This window comes from Microcaecilia unicolor, chromosome 1, assembly GCF_901765095.1.
Source record: "Microcaecilia unicolor chromosome 1, aMicUni1.1, whole genome shotgun sequence".
In the NCBI taxonomy this organism is placed as follows: domain Eukaryota; kingdom Metazoa; phylum Chordata; class Amphibia; order Gymnophiona; family Siphonopidae; genus Microcaecilia; species Microcaecilia unicolor.
Genome location: NC_044031.1, coordinates 299,575,102 through 299,589,630, shown reverse-complemented (window position 1 = coordinate 299,589,630; position 14,529 = coordinate 299,575,102). Strand labels below are relative to the sequence as shown.

General features: G+C 41.8%; 1 protein-coding gene across 1 annotated transcript in view; it reads right to left on the bottom strand.

The window, feature by feature from the left end:
- Nucleotides 1-4,393: 4,393 nt before the first annotated feature.
- The window catches only part of LOC115472915 (ovalbumin-related protein X-like), a 134,444-nt gene continuing 124,308 nt past the window's right edge, over nt 4,394-14,529 (bottom strand). The window contains exon 8 of the mRNA XM_030207435.1: nt 4,394-5,153. Within this exon, the coding sequence (XP_030063295.1) occupies nt 4,752-5,153 (402 nt within the window). The 3' untranslated portion in view covers nt 4,394-4,751. The remainder of the gene's footprint in view (nt 5,154-14,529) is intronic.

The following is a 14,529-nucleotide window of genomic DNA, read 5'->3' as shown; positions in this document are numbered from 1 at the left end:
CTCAACTGCTTTCCATCGCGGGGACGACCAAAGTTCACGGGGGGGGGGGGGGGGGGGGGTGTTGTCAGTATACCGAAGGTGGGACAGGGGCGTGGTTAAGAGATGGGCGTCCTCGGCCGATAATGGAAAAAAGAAGGGCGTCCCTCACGAGCATTTGAACGACTTTACTTGGTCCCTTTTTTTTTCACGACCAAGCCTGGAAAAGGTGCCCAAACTGACCGGAGGGAATCGGGGATGACCTCCCCTTACTCCCCCAGTGGTCACCAACCCCCTCCCACCCCCCAAAAAATTCTAAAACATTTTTTTCCAGCCTCTATGCCTGCCTCAAATGTCATACCCAGCTCCATCACAGCAGTATGCAGGTCCCTGGAGCAGTTTTTAGTGGGTGCAGTGCACTTCAGGCAGGTGGACCCAGGCCCATCCCCCCACCTGTTACACTTGTGGTTTTACCACAAGTGAGCCCTCAAAAACCCATCCGAAACTCACTGTACCCACATGTAGGTGCCCCCTTCATCCCTATGGGCTATGGTAGTGGTGTACAGTTGTGGGGAGTGGTTTTTTTTTGGGGGGGGGGTTGGGGAGCTCAGCATCGAAGGTAAGGGAGCTATGCACCTGGAAGCAATTTGTGAAGTCCACTGCAGTGCCCCCTAGGGTGCCTGGTTGGTGTCCTGGCATGTGAGGAGAACCAGTGCACTACGAATGCTGGCTCCTCCCATGACCAAATGGCTTAGATTTCGTCATTTCTGAGATGGGCATCCCCGGTTTCCATTATGGCTGAAAACCGGGGATGACCATCTCTAAGGTCGACCTAAATGTTGAGATTTGGGCGTCCCCGACCGTATTATCGAAACGAAAGATGGACCTCCATCTTGTTTCGATAATACGGGTTTCCCCGCCCCTTCGCCGGAATGTCCTTAGAGATGGACGCCCTTAGAGATGAGTGTCTCCGTTCAATTATGCCCCTCCACATCTTTTTTGAGTTGTGGAGACAGAATTGAACACAATATTTCGAGGTGCAGTCACACCATGGAGTGATACAAAGGCATTATAATGTCCTCATTTTTGTTTTCCATTCCTTTCCTAATAATACCTAACATTCTATTTGCTTTCTTAGCCGCCGCAGCACACTGAGCAGAAGGTTTTAACGTATTATCAACAATGACACCTAGATCCCTTTCTTGGTCGGTGACTCCTAACGTGGAACCTTGCAGAGCTTAGCTATAATTCGGGTTCCTCTTTCCCACATACATCACTTTGCACTCATGTTAGTGAGGTTCCCCTCACACACATAAGCCATTTTAGCGTGTAATTAAAGACTACCTGGCATGGCACTGCCATTTACACACACGTGTACATTTACCCACATGAATGGTAGTATTATATAAATTTAAGTGCACAAATGGAGTCTGTTCTGAAGTGGAAATCAGTTGGTGCTTTTTCTCTTATATGAAGCTACAAGCCTGAAAGATATCAAACTGGTGTGCAGTCAGATACAGTAGGTATTTTTCTGCCCTTAGAGGGCTCATAATCTTGAGTTTGTACCTGAGACAATGGAGGGTTAAGTGATTTGTCCAAGATTACTTTCCCCTTACGTTCCCGCCCGTAACCTCCGTTCACAGGATAAATCCCTCCTCTCAGTACCCTTCTCCACCACCGCCAACTCCAGGCTCCGCTCATTCTGCCTCGCCTCACCCTATCCTTGGAACAACCTTCCTGAACCCTTACGCCAAGCCCCCTCCCTGCCCGTCTTCAAGTCTTTGCTTAAAGCCCACCTCTTCAATGCTGCATTCTGCACCTAACCCTTACCGTTCAGTGAATCCAGACTGCCCCAATTTGACTGCCCCTATCGGACCGACCGTTCACTTGTCTATTAGATTGTAAGCTCTTTGAGCAGGGACTGTCTCTCTTTGTTAAATTGTACAGCGCTGCGTAACCCTAGTAGCGTTCTAGAAATGTTAAGTAGTAGTAGTAGATTACAAGTAGCTGCAGTGGTATTTAAACCAGGCTCTTGCAGAGACGCCAAGGGTGGCCCATCCCAAAGCTGGAGATTTACTACCACTACTGAAGATTGAAGCTAATGAGTGAGGTTTTTCTCGTGGGCCCCAGCCATGACGAAAACCACTTCTGGCAGATGCAGATACCAAACTGATATTTTCTAAGTAATAAATAGAAAATAAAATTATTTTTTCTACCTTTGCTGTCTGGTCATTTTATTTTTCTAATGGTGTTGGTCCCAATCTCTGGTTTCTGCTTTCCTCTGTCTTCTCTTAACTGTCTTGCCAAAGTCTCATTGTCCATTTTGCACTTCTTTTCTCTTCATGTGCATCGTCTATCTTCTCTTTTCATCCCTATCTATCATATCTAGGATCACCCCTATGTCCTTCCCACTATCTTCCCACCATGTTGTCCAATATAACTTTCTGTAGCCCTCTCTCTTCCTTCTCTCCTGTCTTTCCCCCAGCCCCCTTCACTTTAAGGTTCTTCATGCACACAAGATGTTCTGTATGGGGCTTCTGTTATACCTCTCTCTTCCTTATCTCCGATCTTCGCCCCTCCCAGGTCTCTGTTATCCCTGTCCTGTCCATTGCTTGGTGTTCTTTTCCTGTTTTCTATATATTAAGATGTAAACTATTTTGATGCATATTCTGTGAAGGGTGGTATAGCAAGTGCAAATACACATAAACAAGTGCTTCATAAAATTTTGACTTTTTGGAAAGATGAAATTTTCACTGTCACCCATGTTAAACAAGGCTTAGCCCTATATACCACAAGTGGACTAGAAACAGTAAAATATTTGTTCAACCCTCCCCCCCCAAAAAAAAAAAAAAACCCAAATAAAACACAATCCAGTCAATTTTCAAAGTGATTTAACCAGGAAGGAGAGCCTCCTGTATGGTTTAATTGCTTGTTCCTGCATAACAGCTGATATTTAGTGGCACTTAACTGGACAGCACTGAAGAATATCAGTACTAAGTGCCCTCTTAGTGGAAGGATAAAGGATCATGGATTTGATATACTGCTTTTCTGTGGTACAGCCAAAGTGATTTATTTATATATATATTTTTTATTTGTACCCCACGCTTTCCCACTCATGGCAGGCTCAATGTGGCTTAGAGTCACAAGGAGCTGCCTGTGCCTGCAGTGGGAATTGAACCCAGTTCCCCAGGACCAAAGTCCACCACTCTAACCACTAGGCCACTCCTCCACTCCATATATTATGTGCAGTGTATGTTTCTCTGTACCTAGTGGACTCACATGCTAAGTTTTGTACCAGGAGCAGTAAAGGGTTAAGTTACTTGCCCAGGGTCAAAAGGAGCTACAGTGGGAATTGAACCTGCTTCCTCATGTTTGCAGCATTAACCATTAGGCTATTCCTCCGCTCCATAGTACTAAGGAGGTCTAAGGGTGGTGCTTAGGTAGAGCCTAGACAGAGCTGGTACTTACCCAGTTAGCGGTGATATTCAGACCGCTAACTGGTTAGTCAAATGGGTAAAGTTAGGACAGCAAAAAGGCTGTCCTAACTTTAGCTACCGAGCTAACTGGGCACTGGTCTGAATATTAACTAATGCCTGGTTAAATTGTAGGTAGGCGGGAGGTTTAAAATGCCATTTTTCAAGCAGTACTGGTTTGTTAAGTAAAACTGCACAGTAAATAGGTCAGACGAGTGAGATTGAGATCAAGTACATGAGTAAGGCACTGACAGAGGGGCTAATTTGTGTCTTTATTTACAGATTCACATTGCAGTATGAGGTTGTTCCCTTGACAAAGCCTGCAACGGCGAAACTGGACCCCGTTGGGTGCACAAGAGTGAAACCAAATTGCAACTGCACTGGCGGCACTAAAGATAAGTGTTCATTTGATGTGATTTTTTGTCGATTAAAGTTTTCATGGAGTTTTTTAGCCAATGAAGATTTTACCCCGGTTTAACAGACGAGATTATGTTCTGAAGTGAGAATACAGAGGCTTTTTCCTCCATTTACACCACACTAATAGCAACTGTTGAATGTTTTTGGTCACTTCAGTTGGTTAAATAAATTTTAGGTAGCGACATTAGTCTTGCTGTTGCCATCCCTCAATCTCTTCCCCACAGTCCCTCCCATCTGTGACATCATGAAGGCCTGGCCTAGCCTCCACCCCACCTACCCCCACCCCTTCCCACTTCCATAGGGCCTAACTTATAGATTCCTAGTGGTCTAGTGGGGTCCTGCCTGTAGTGGCTCCTTTCATAAAATGACTGCTGAGGGATGAATATTGACTGTAAGATGTACAGCTTACAGCTATATAGTTGTTTTTATATGGACAAAAGATATACTATAAAGGGTGTTGATAAAAAGAAGACTCTACACCAACTGAAAATGTTGTTAATGCAAAATGACATAAATCAGACTGTTGATTAAGTAATTGTTTATTGTAGTCTTTAATACTTTAAACATTTCAGATCACACATCAGAAGTAATATTTATTGGAACTTGAAGGGACCAGCATGCATATTCAGTCACAAGAAGGGCTTCAATAGTTGTGCTGTGATTCATGGAAATAAGGGTGAGACAGAGAATAGTACTGTGTGGTATGTTCTCTCCAATTACCTATAAAGATTTAGTATAAAGCAATACAGAACAGTAATTTGACTTGCATCATGAGGATACGTATATAAGCCTGAGTACCCTGCATGAATCACTGGTGGACTGGATGATGGTGCATTACATCTGAACATGTCCACCCTGCTCTGTTTTAGAGATTTAATATGTTTTCTATGGGGAGCTGTATTTACCATAGAAGATAATGGCATTAGTTGGGTTGTGCTTAATCAGGAAAATGAAAGGATGATCTGCTTTGAACAAAGTACCACCACCGTGTCCACTTTGAGGCACTACTACTACTCCAGTGGCAGCTGCTGCCTCTGTGCCTTTCTCGTTAACTTCCACATAGACTTTATGGACCACCTTAGAAACTTTCAAACCAACTATGGTAGATATACCAGTCAAGACAGCATCATCTGAAAAAACATCTTTCATTCCCATTTTTTCTAAAACCGATTTGAGATCATAAGTCTCCTCAAGCTTGAAGGTAGGTAGATACACATCAACAAAAGTTTCCCTCAGAGCTGATGTGGTCCAGTTTGCTAGTTTTTCATAGGTTAGTCCATTTTCAATCTAAAAAGACAAAGACATCAGAACAAAGATGATAAAGTAGGGAAGGTCTTGATATTCTTTAATATAAACACCTGTATTGACATGCTGGTGCTGCTAAATGGAGATTGAATGTGCAGGCACCTTCCCTCTCTCCCTCTCTCTCTCTCTCTCCCTCCATGAAAAACTCTTATAACGAAGCTGGTGCAGTAATATACAAATTCCTTAGCAAATGTACAAAAATAGTAGATATTGCAGATAGTCACATTTCCAGATATTTACGCTTTGATGCTCCTTTATGTGCAATTTTGTATTTATTATATGAAAGACTTTCACAAAATAGATGTGATTCCATTTTCATGAAATATAAATTTGATGGTATAACGTGAAGCGGCATTTTAGAAATGATGTCCAACTCAGAATATGATGTCCAAGTCTATATATATCAGATATGGACTTTTCTCATGTGTTTTAGAACAGGATCTTCCAATATACAGCCTGTTCTAAAAATACACGAGAAATAGGTGTCCATGTTGGAATAATGTATTGTGTTTTACATGCATTGTCTGTCAGCAATGTTTTTTCTTTCTCTGTGATTACTCTGTGACCTCTGATGTGAATTACCTAGAGAGGTCACACCCATGCAACTTCCTGTGGGGGTTAGAAAACAGCACAGCACATGGAGCTCATGATCTCCCTCTAACCTGAGAATCTGTGGTGTGAGCATCCATTACCATCTAAGCACATGGAAAGAGCTGATAAACCAAATGTATTATATTATGTATATATAAGCCTGCTGAATATCAATCTAACTAAAACTGTGAGTAAACAGATGTTTTGTTACTTCAACTTTAAAGTGACTCAGCAGTGAATTATTCTGGGGTGTATGTGAGAGAGATGAAGAAAAGAAATTAACATTTCTAAAGCTGAAGCTGTGTGTATAAAAATCTGCTAATTATTTATCCAACAAAAGGGTTATGGGCCCAGCCCAGGAATTGAAAAAGGAAGAAGAGAAATATTACCAGGCAGTGAAAAAGCCAAATTTTTTCTCTTAAGTTTTAAAAGAAAGATTCAGTCTGTCTCTCTCTCCCCCCTCACACACCAAACAGAAGGCAAGGCTAAGACAATGGCTGAGGGAGGAAATTCACCATTTTTCTACTCTCTCAAGGTGCCTAAATTAACTGAATTTAATTATCAGCAGTGGGTGCTAAGATTCAGATGTCTCCTTCAAGCAAAGAAATTAAGTATGTGTTTAGACCAAAACAGAACAGCTGAAAATATGGCTGAATGGGACAATGCAAACTATTATGTGAAGTGCATGTTTTTTGAAGCTCTCTCAGAGAAACAAGCCATATTGGTGGAGGCAAAAGATACAGCAAAGGAAATTTTAGATAAACTGAGAACTATGTATGCAACTACATATGCAAAACAGCAACCAATTTGGTTGGCAGAGTTGAATAAAACCAAATTAAGGGATAAAAGTAAGTGTAATGATCACATTATGCATCTTATGTCTTCATTTCAAAAGCTAGAACTTTCTGGAATTCCCATGTGTGATGCATTGAAAAGAGCATTTCTTTTTACCTCACTATCAAAGAAGTTTGATGTTTTTAGGTCTGTAAATGAAGCCATTGAAGGGCAATCTTTTGAACAGGCAGCTTCAAAACTGAGGCAGGAATGCATAATTAATGATTCTGAGGAGATGTGTTCTCAAAGACAGTCAGAGAAAAATGAAACAAATTTCTTGGCAAAGAATAGAGGAAGGCGGAGCTATGGGAAAACTCCACCCAAGGGCAAGCTGATTTGCTACTCATGTGGAAAGGAGGGACATGTATCTAAATGGTGTAAGGAAACACAAAACACCCCCTCTAGCTCACCTAAGCCAATGGAACAAAAGAATTTTCAAAGCAGGACATGTGCAAAAGACAATGATAAACATAAGAGCTTTCTAATGGCAGAAAAATCTTTGACTATGGTAAATAATAATTCAAATGAAAGTACTTGGATTTTGGATTCGGGGAGCACATGCCATTTAACCAATTGTAAGGATTTCTTTCAGGAAATGAGTCCAGAAGAAGGTGTTCTTCATACTGCAAACGCAGGGACTACTGAGATCCAAGCAAAAGGCATTGGATTCTTAAAATGCAAAGTGTCTAATGAAGTTAAAGAAATTCCTGTAAGTGATGTCTTGTATATTCCCCAAGCAGTTTGCAATATGCTTAGTGTTTCTACATTAGATAAGAAGGGATTTGTGATTCATTTTGAAAACAGTAAGTGCACAATCTCTAAAAATGATGAAGTGTATGCTGAAGCTTTTATGCATAATGCTATTTATAAACTGAGCATTTCAGGTGAAGCCTCACATATGGCGCAAGTAAGGAAGAATGATAGTAAATGTAGTCTGGAAATCTGGCACCGCTGCCTGGGACATCGTGATTTTAAGGTGATCCAGGATCTTCACAGTAAGCAAGTTGCCACAGGCATTCAAATAAGTGCAGATACTGGTAAAATGGAGAAATGCATAGACTGTGTTACTCAGAAAGGTGTGAGACCCTCATTTCCTGCATACACAGGAAATAGGAGTAATAAAGTACTGGACTTAATACACAGTGACTTATGTGGACCGTTTAATATCCCATCATTGGGAAATAACAGATTTGTGCTAATATTCTTGGATGATTTCTCTAGATACTGTGTGGCCTATTTGCTGAAAGAAAAAAGTCAAGTCACAGACATGCTGAAGAAATACGTAGCCATGGTGAGCAATAAATTTGAAAGAAAACCAAAGGTTCTTCAGACCGACAATGGTGGTGAGTTCACTTCACAAAGCATGCGCACATTTCTAGAACAAGAAGGCATTCAGCATATCACAACAGTAGCTTATACACCAGAGCAAAATTCTGTTGCAGAGAGAAAATTTAGGTCACTTGTGGAAATGACCAGATGTATGCTGTCAGATAGCAATCTCCCTAAAAGACTATGGGGGGAAGCCATTCTCACAGCAGTGTACCTACAAAACAGAATGCCAACTAAAGGCGCTGAGCGCACACCACATGAGACATGGCATGGTAGGAAGCCAAACCTGTCACACATAAGAACATTTGGAAGTACAGCATATGCTCATGTACCAAAGCAAAGAAGGCATAAGCTGGATTCCACAACAGAAAGGGGCATTTTAGTTGGCTATGCTCCAGGACACAAAGGATATAGAATTTTGAATCTGAAAACTGGCATTGTTGGCATAAGACATGTTACATATTTTGATGAAAACAAAAGGGTTGATAAAGGCTGGATTATCCCAGATGAGCCTTATCATCCAGAATATGAAACTAGAACCATAATAGACATGCCAGTGTATATAAATGCCATACCAAGGCAGATGTCTGAAAGCAACTCATCTGTATCTAACGAGGAACAGGCAGAGGAAGCAGACACAGAAAGGATCATTGAAGAAGACAGTACAGTTGGAGAAGGGGAATCAATTGGAGAAGGACTCTAAGATTTAGAGGATGCGGAAAGGTCGGACCAACCTGTTGTCAGACGCTCATCCAGGGAAAACAAAGGTGTACCACCCCCAAGACTGTCTTACCTAACAAAGTCAGCAGAAGCTCAAGAGCCCTTAACATGGGATGAGATTGAAAAAATGCCAGCAGAAGAAGCTGCTGAATGGCGTAAAGCTGCACAAGAAGAAATTGATTCATTGCATAAAAATAAAACTTGGATTCTTACAAAATTACCTCCTGGCAAGAAAGCTATAGGATGCAAATGGGTATTCAAGTTAAAAAGGAATGCACAAGGAAAAGTGGAAAGGTATAAAGCCAGATTAGTCGCAAAGGGATATCTTCAAAAATATGGAGAAGATTTTGATGAAGTGTTTGCACCTGTAGTGAAACACACGACAATTAGAACACTTCTGAGCATTGCAGTCTCAAAAGGCATGCAAGTCAACCACATTGATGTGAAAACAGCATTTCTTCATGGAGATATAACTGAAGACTTGTACATGGAACAGCCAACAGGTTTCATAAATACAAAACAAAGACAGCTAGTGTGTAAATTAAACAAAGGTCTTTATGGATTAAAGCAAAGTGCAAAATGTTGGAATGACAAATTGCATGAAATATTGACAAATTTAGGATTTAAGCAAGGTGAAGCAGATAAATGCTTGTACACTAGGTGCAGAAATGGACAATATGCATACATTTTAGCTTTTGTTGATGATCTGCTCATTGCAAGCGAAAGTGAGCAAGAGTACAAGGACATTGTAAAATATTTAAACCTGAATGTTGAGATAAAAGAACTTGGTAATGTGTCATACTATCTTGGTATAGAAATTGAGAAACAAAATGATGGTTCTTATCTTCTAAGCCAGAAGCAGAAAATAAATGAGCTTATTGAAAGTTTAGGTATGCAAGATGCCCAAGTTGTAAGCACTCCCATGATCACTGATTTTCTGAAGGATGAAACAGTAAGAGAACCTTTACCAGATAACATCCAATATAGATCAGCCATAGGTAAGCTTTTATATCTAACTACCACATACAGGGCTGATATAGCAAATGCAGTAGGAATTTTGAGCAGAAGGGTCAGCTCACCTACCAAATCAGATTGGACTGCAGTTAAAAGGATGGCAAGGTATTTAAAAGGTACCATTGATTGTAAATTAAAGATTTCAGCCAATAGTAATCCAAAACTAATATGTTACTGTGATTCAGATTGGGCAGGGGATCATTCTGATTATAAATCCACAAGTGGATATGTGTTTATGTATGGAAATGTACAAATTTCTTGGGCCAGTCATAAACAAAGTATTGTGAGTCTGTCTTCCACAGAAGCTGAATATGTGGCTGTATCAGAAGCATGCAGAGAACTGATGTGGATTGAAAAAACTTTTGCTGGATTTTGGAATAGCTGAACAGAGACCAATCCAGATAATGGAAGATAATCAGAGCTGCATCAGACTGTCACAGAATGACAAGGTTCAGTCACGCACCAAGCACATCGCAACGAAATATCACAACGTGCGAGAGCTGGCGAAAGAAGGGGTTATCAGTCTACACTATTGTCACACCAGTGAGATGACAGCTGACATCATGACCAAACCGTTACCCAGAGAACGTTTTGAGAATCTGCGAATAAAGCTTGGACTTTGTATGAATTAATAATTGCATGACAGTTATGCATGAGAAGGGGTTTGTTGGAATAATGTATTGTGTTTTACATGCATTGTCTGTCAGCAATGTTTTTTCTTTCTCTGTGATTACTCTGTGACCTCTGATGTGAATTACCTAGAGAGGTCACACCCATGCAACTTCCTGTGGGGGTTAGAAAACAGCACAGCACATGGAGCTCATGATCTCCCTCTAACCTGAGAATCTGTGGTGTGAGCATCCATTACCATCTAAGCACATGGAAAGAGCTGATAAACCAAATGTATTATATTATGTATATATAAGCCTGCTGAATATCAATCTAACTAAAACTGTGAGTAAACAGATGTTTTGTTACTTCAACTTTAAAGTGACTCAGCAGTGAATTATTCTGGGGTGTATGTGAGAGAGATGAAGAAAAGAAATTAACATTTCTAAAGCTGAAGCTGTGTGTATAAAAATCTGCTAATTATTTACTACAAATAATCCAACAGTCCAAGTGCTGGCTGCGCCCAGAATGAACATCCATTTTACAAACTGAAATATCCAAACTATGAATGGAGCAAAACAAGGGATATGGGGTGTATTTGTGGCAGCAAAGGAACATTCATTTTATAAATTGGCCACATAGACTTCCACATGGAACAGCCTAATGGTGAAAGCAGCCCACAGAGAACCACAAGACAGGTTCAAATCCTACTGTGATTCTTTGTAGTTTTCTCTTTTTCTCTTTTTTTTTTATTTGTAGAAGAATTTTATTGAGAGATCAAGCACATTTATCCAACAGTAACACTAGACATATGGTTAGCAAAAACAGAACTCAGTGTCCGACCACTCCAACAGGCTGAACTAGAATGTCCATTCTTCTGTCTTTTTTAAGATAAGGTCATTGTACAGTACAACAGTATTCAAAACTTTTACAATAAACCTGAAGTAGCACCCCCTCCCTCGCACTCCCCCCCCCGGTAGATGAGGATACCATCTAAACAATAGCTAAGGGTCGTCCACATTCCTTTTTTTCCCCCCTCTTCCCTTGTCCTTAGACTGAACAAGCCTGTACAAAAGGAGCCCAAACATTTTCCCACCTTGCTTGGGTTCATCTCTTAATTGCAGTCAATCTTTCCATGTCACAAATATACCATAATTTAGAAATCTATCCCAACAAGGAAGGCACTGACCTCTTCTTCCATTGCCTGACCAGGTTCAGGCAAGCGGCTTGACAAGCATATTGTACCAAATTTGACTGATTACAAATGAGCCCAGTCAGCCTCTTGCCAAATAAAAACACCGCTGGATGTCACTGGACCCCACCACCCAGCCAGCTCTGGAAGTGAGCCTGAACTGCCTTCCAGTACGCCCTTGCTTTGGGACAAGACCACCACAGGTGACCCATCGTCACCATGAGAGATAAAGTAAATCAACAGTTTGTCGCACATTATCCATAGCCTGACATTTAGCCATGAAACCCACCTGATCCAGGTGCATCAAGTCTGGTAGCACCACAACAACCGGTTAGTGATGTTTTGATTGCAGGTAAGCATCGATCTCATGTGGAGAAATACCGGGATCTACTGTATAAAAAGCCTCGTAAAAATGTTGAAACCTCTCCCTAATCTGAGAAAACTTAGTCAGAAACCCCCCTCCACCATCCTTCACATGAAGGATATACCGCTCAGCCCTCGCCTTCTGCAGCTTAATAGCCAACAGCCTACCAGTTTTATTACTGAACTCGTAGTAATTTTGCTTCAGGTGGGAGTTAACAAATTGCAATTGTTCATCATGAATAGCAGCTAACTCAAGACGAAGTGCCTGAAGTTCCCGCAGATAAGCAACAGCCCCAAAGGCCTTATGCCTCTCCTTCAAAATCCCCACTCTAGAAATACACTGTGCCAATTTATTCCTTTGCTTTTGCGCCCTAATACTAGCTTTCTGTAGAAAAAAAGCCCCTTACAACTGCTTTAAAACCATCCCAGACAGTTCCCATAGAAGGTCCAGAGTCCATACGTAGATCAAAGTATTCCCTCAATGACTTTTGGAAAGATTGACATAAACCCTGATCCTGTAATAACAAGTTATTCAATGTCCATCGTCTATCACAAGCTTCATGCAAGAGGGAAGATATAACTGCCCACACAGTTATAGTAATATTTCCAACTACTGGAGAACATTCCACATCCGGCAAGGTCTTGTCTACACAAATATAATCCAAATGAGAGTAGGTAGCATGAGGGGATGAAAATAAAGTGTAATCACGAGCTGCAGGATGTGCTAAACGCCAGACATCATACAGGCCCAGGGAGTCAACCATGTTCTGTAGTGCCTTCGCCAGCCTCAAGTCCACTGATGATGAGGAACCCATCTTGTCCATAACAGGCTGCATAGTCACATTGAAATCACCTGCCAAAAGGAGCCTACCATGGACAAAACGTGGAAGAGTGGACTGAAGCTGGGCAAAAAAGAGATCCTGATGTTCATTAGGAGCATAGACCGACGCTACAGTAATTGCCACCTGGTCAAGCAAAACATGTAAAAAAAGGAAACAACCATCTGGATCTCGCCTAACACTGATTAACTGAACAGATAAGGATTCATGAAATAATATGGCCACTCCTCGCTTCTTTTGCCCATGAACATCAGAGGCAATGTAAATAGTCGGGTAGTGAGGATGCCTCAATAGCCTCTCATGTTGTTTTAGAAGATATGTTTCCTGTAAGCAGACAACATGCGGTTGAGCTTTCAACAGTTCCCTAAAGAGAGCTGAATGTTTATAAGGGGAATTAGGACCTTTAACATTGTAACTCAATAGCTTAAGTGCTGACATTCAACCAGATATATAACATATAACAAAATAATGTTATTAATCAATAGGGCACAGCACCCTGAATCCAAATTGTCCTCATCCAGAAAGACTCCCTCCCCCAACCCCTTACCACCCCCACCGCCCACATACAGAACACCTCCACCAGCCCATAGCTCTCCATACCCAAAGAAGAACCACCAGGTGGGAAAACAAGGGCAAAACCCCCAACCAGACACAGCACTCCCCCCCCCCCCCCCCCCACACACACACTCCATACAACCATCAATATGTTTCAGTGTGTTAAAATAAAGAAAAGAAGAAAAAAATCCCCCAAAGGGGATGGAGAAAAGCCCACAGGAACTTGCTGAATAATCCTCTTCCCACAAAAACAAGTTATAATACACACAAACTTAACACTTGTCCACACTCATCTCACAACATCAAGGCCCCATATAGGGAATCAGAACCAAAAAGTCTTAACAGAACAGTTCACTTTTTCTTATGTCCCTTCTCACCCTCTTCCACTGCTGCAGCTTTTCTCTCGTAGCAGAAGCCACTAGTGGTGGGGGAAATGCCGTGGGAGCAGTTTCAGCCTTGTGTAGTATCTTCCAGGCCTCTGCTAACTCATGCACGTGGTGCACTTTCCTTCAAGCAGTGAAACTCAAAGCGAATGGAAATAGCCAGCGGTATTTAATTTTTGCTGATACAAGTAGATCTAAGGCAGGTTTCATTGCTCGACGATGCTGCAGGGTATAGGCCGAAACATCTTGGTAAATCGAAACCCGGGCATCGTTTTAAAGCAGAGGAGTCTCCTGTTGGGCTTGCAACAAAACACGCTCTTTATCTTTACAATGGACAAAGCGAGCCACAATGTCCCTAGGAAGATTTTCCCTGGGCTTCCCCAATGCTCGATGGGCCCTTTCAAAAAGGATGGACTCCAGCTCAGCTCCCTCTGCCAGCAACTGACTGCACAATGTTCTCACTATTACCAGGACATCCTCCGTGTCACCTCCTTCTGGTACCCCTCGGAAACACAAGTTCTTCCTGCGGCCACGATTCTCCAAATCTTCAATTTTGTACAGTAATTTCTCATGTTGCTCAAACAACTGCGTCACCCACGTCTGTGTCATAGTAAACTGCTCCTCTTGCTCCTCCACTTTAGATTCCAACTCCGCAACTCGATTACCCAGGTCCCACATGTCCACACTCAAATTATCAATGCTCTCTATGATATCTTCACGAGAAGCCTTAATGTCTTCCTTAATCTCCACCAGCCAAAGTCGTAGTCGACGGGTACCACCAGATGTATCCCCCGTCTCACCCAGCAAGCCCACAACCAAAAGAGCAGAGTCCAAATCTGACTCCGGAGCTGGGGCTGAGACAGCATGGCGGCGAGGGGTTTTCACCTAAGACTGTGACGAGCTCCTCTCTGCCTTCTTAGTCACCAAAT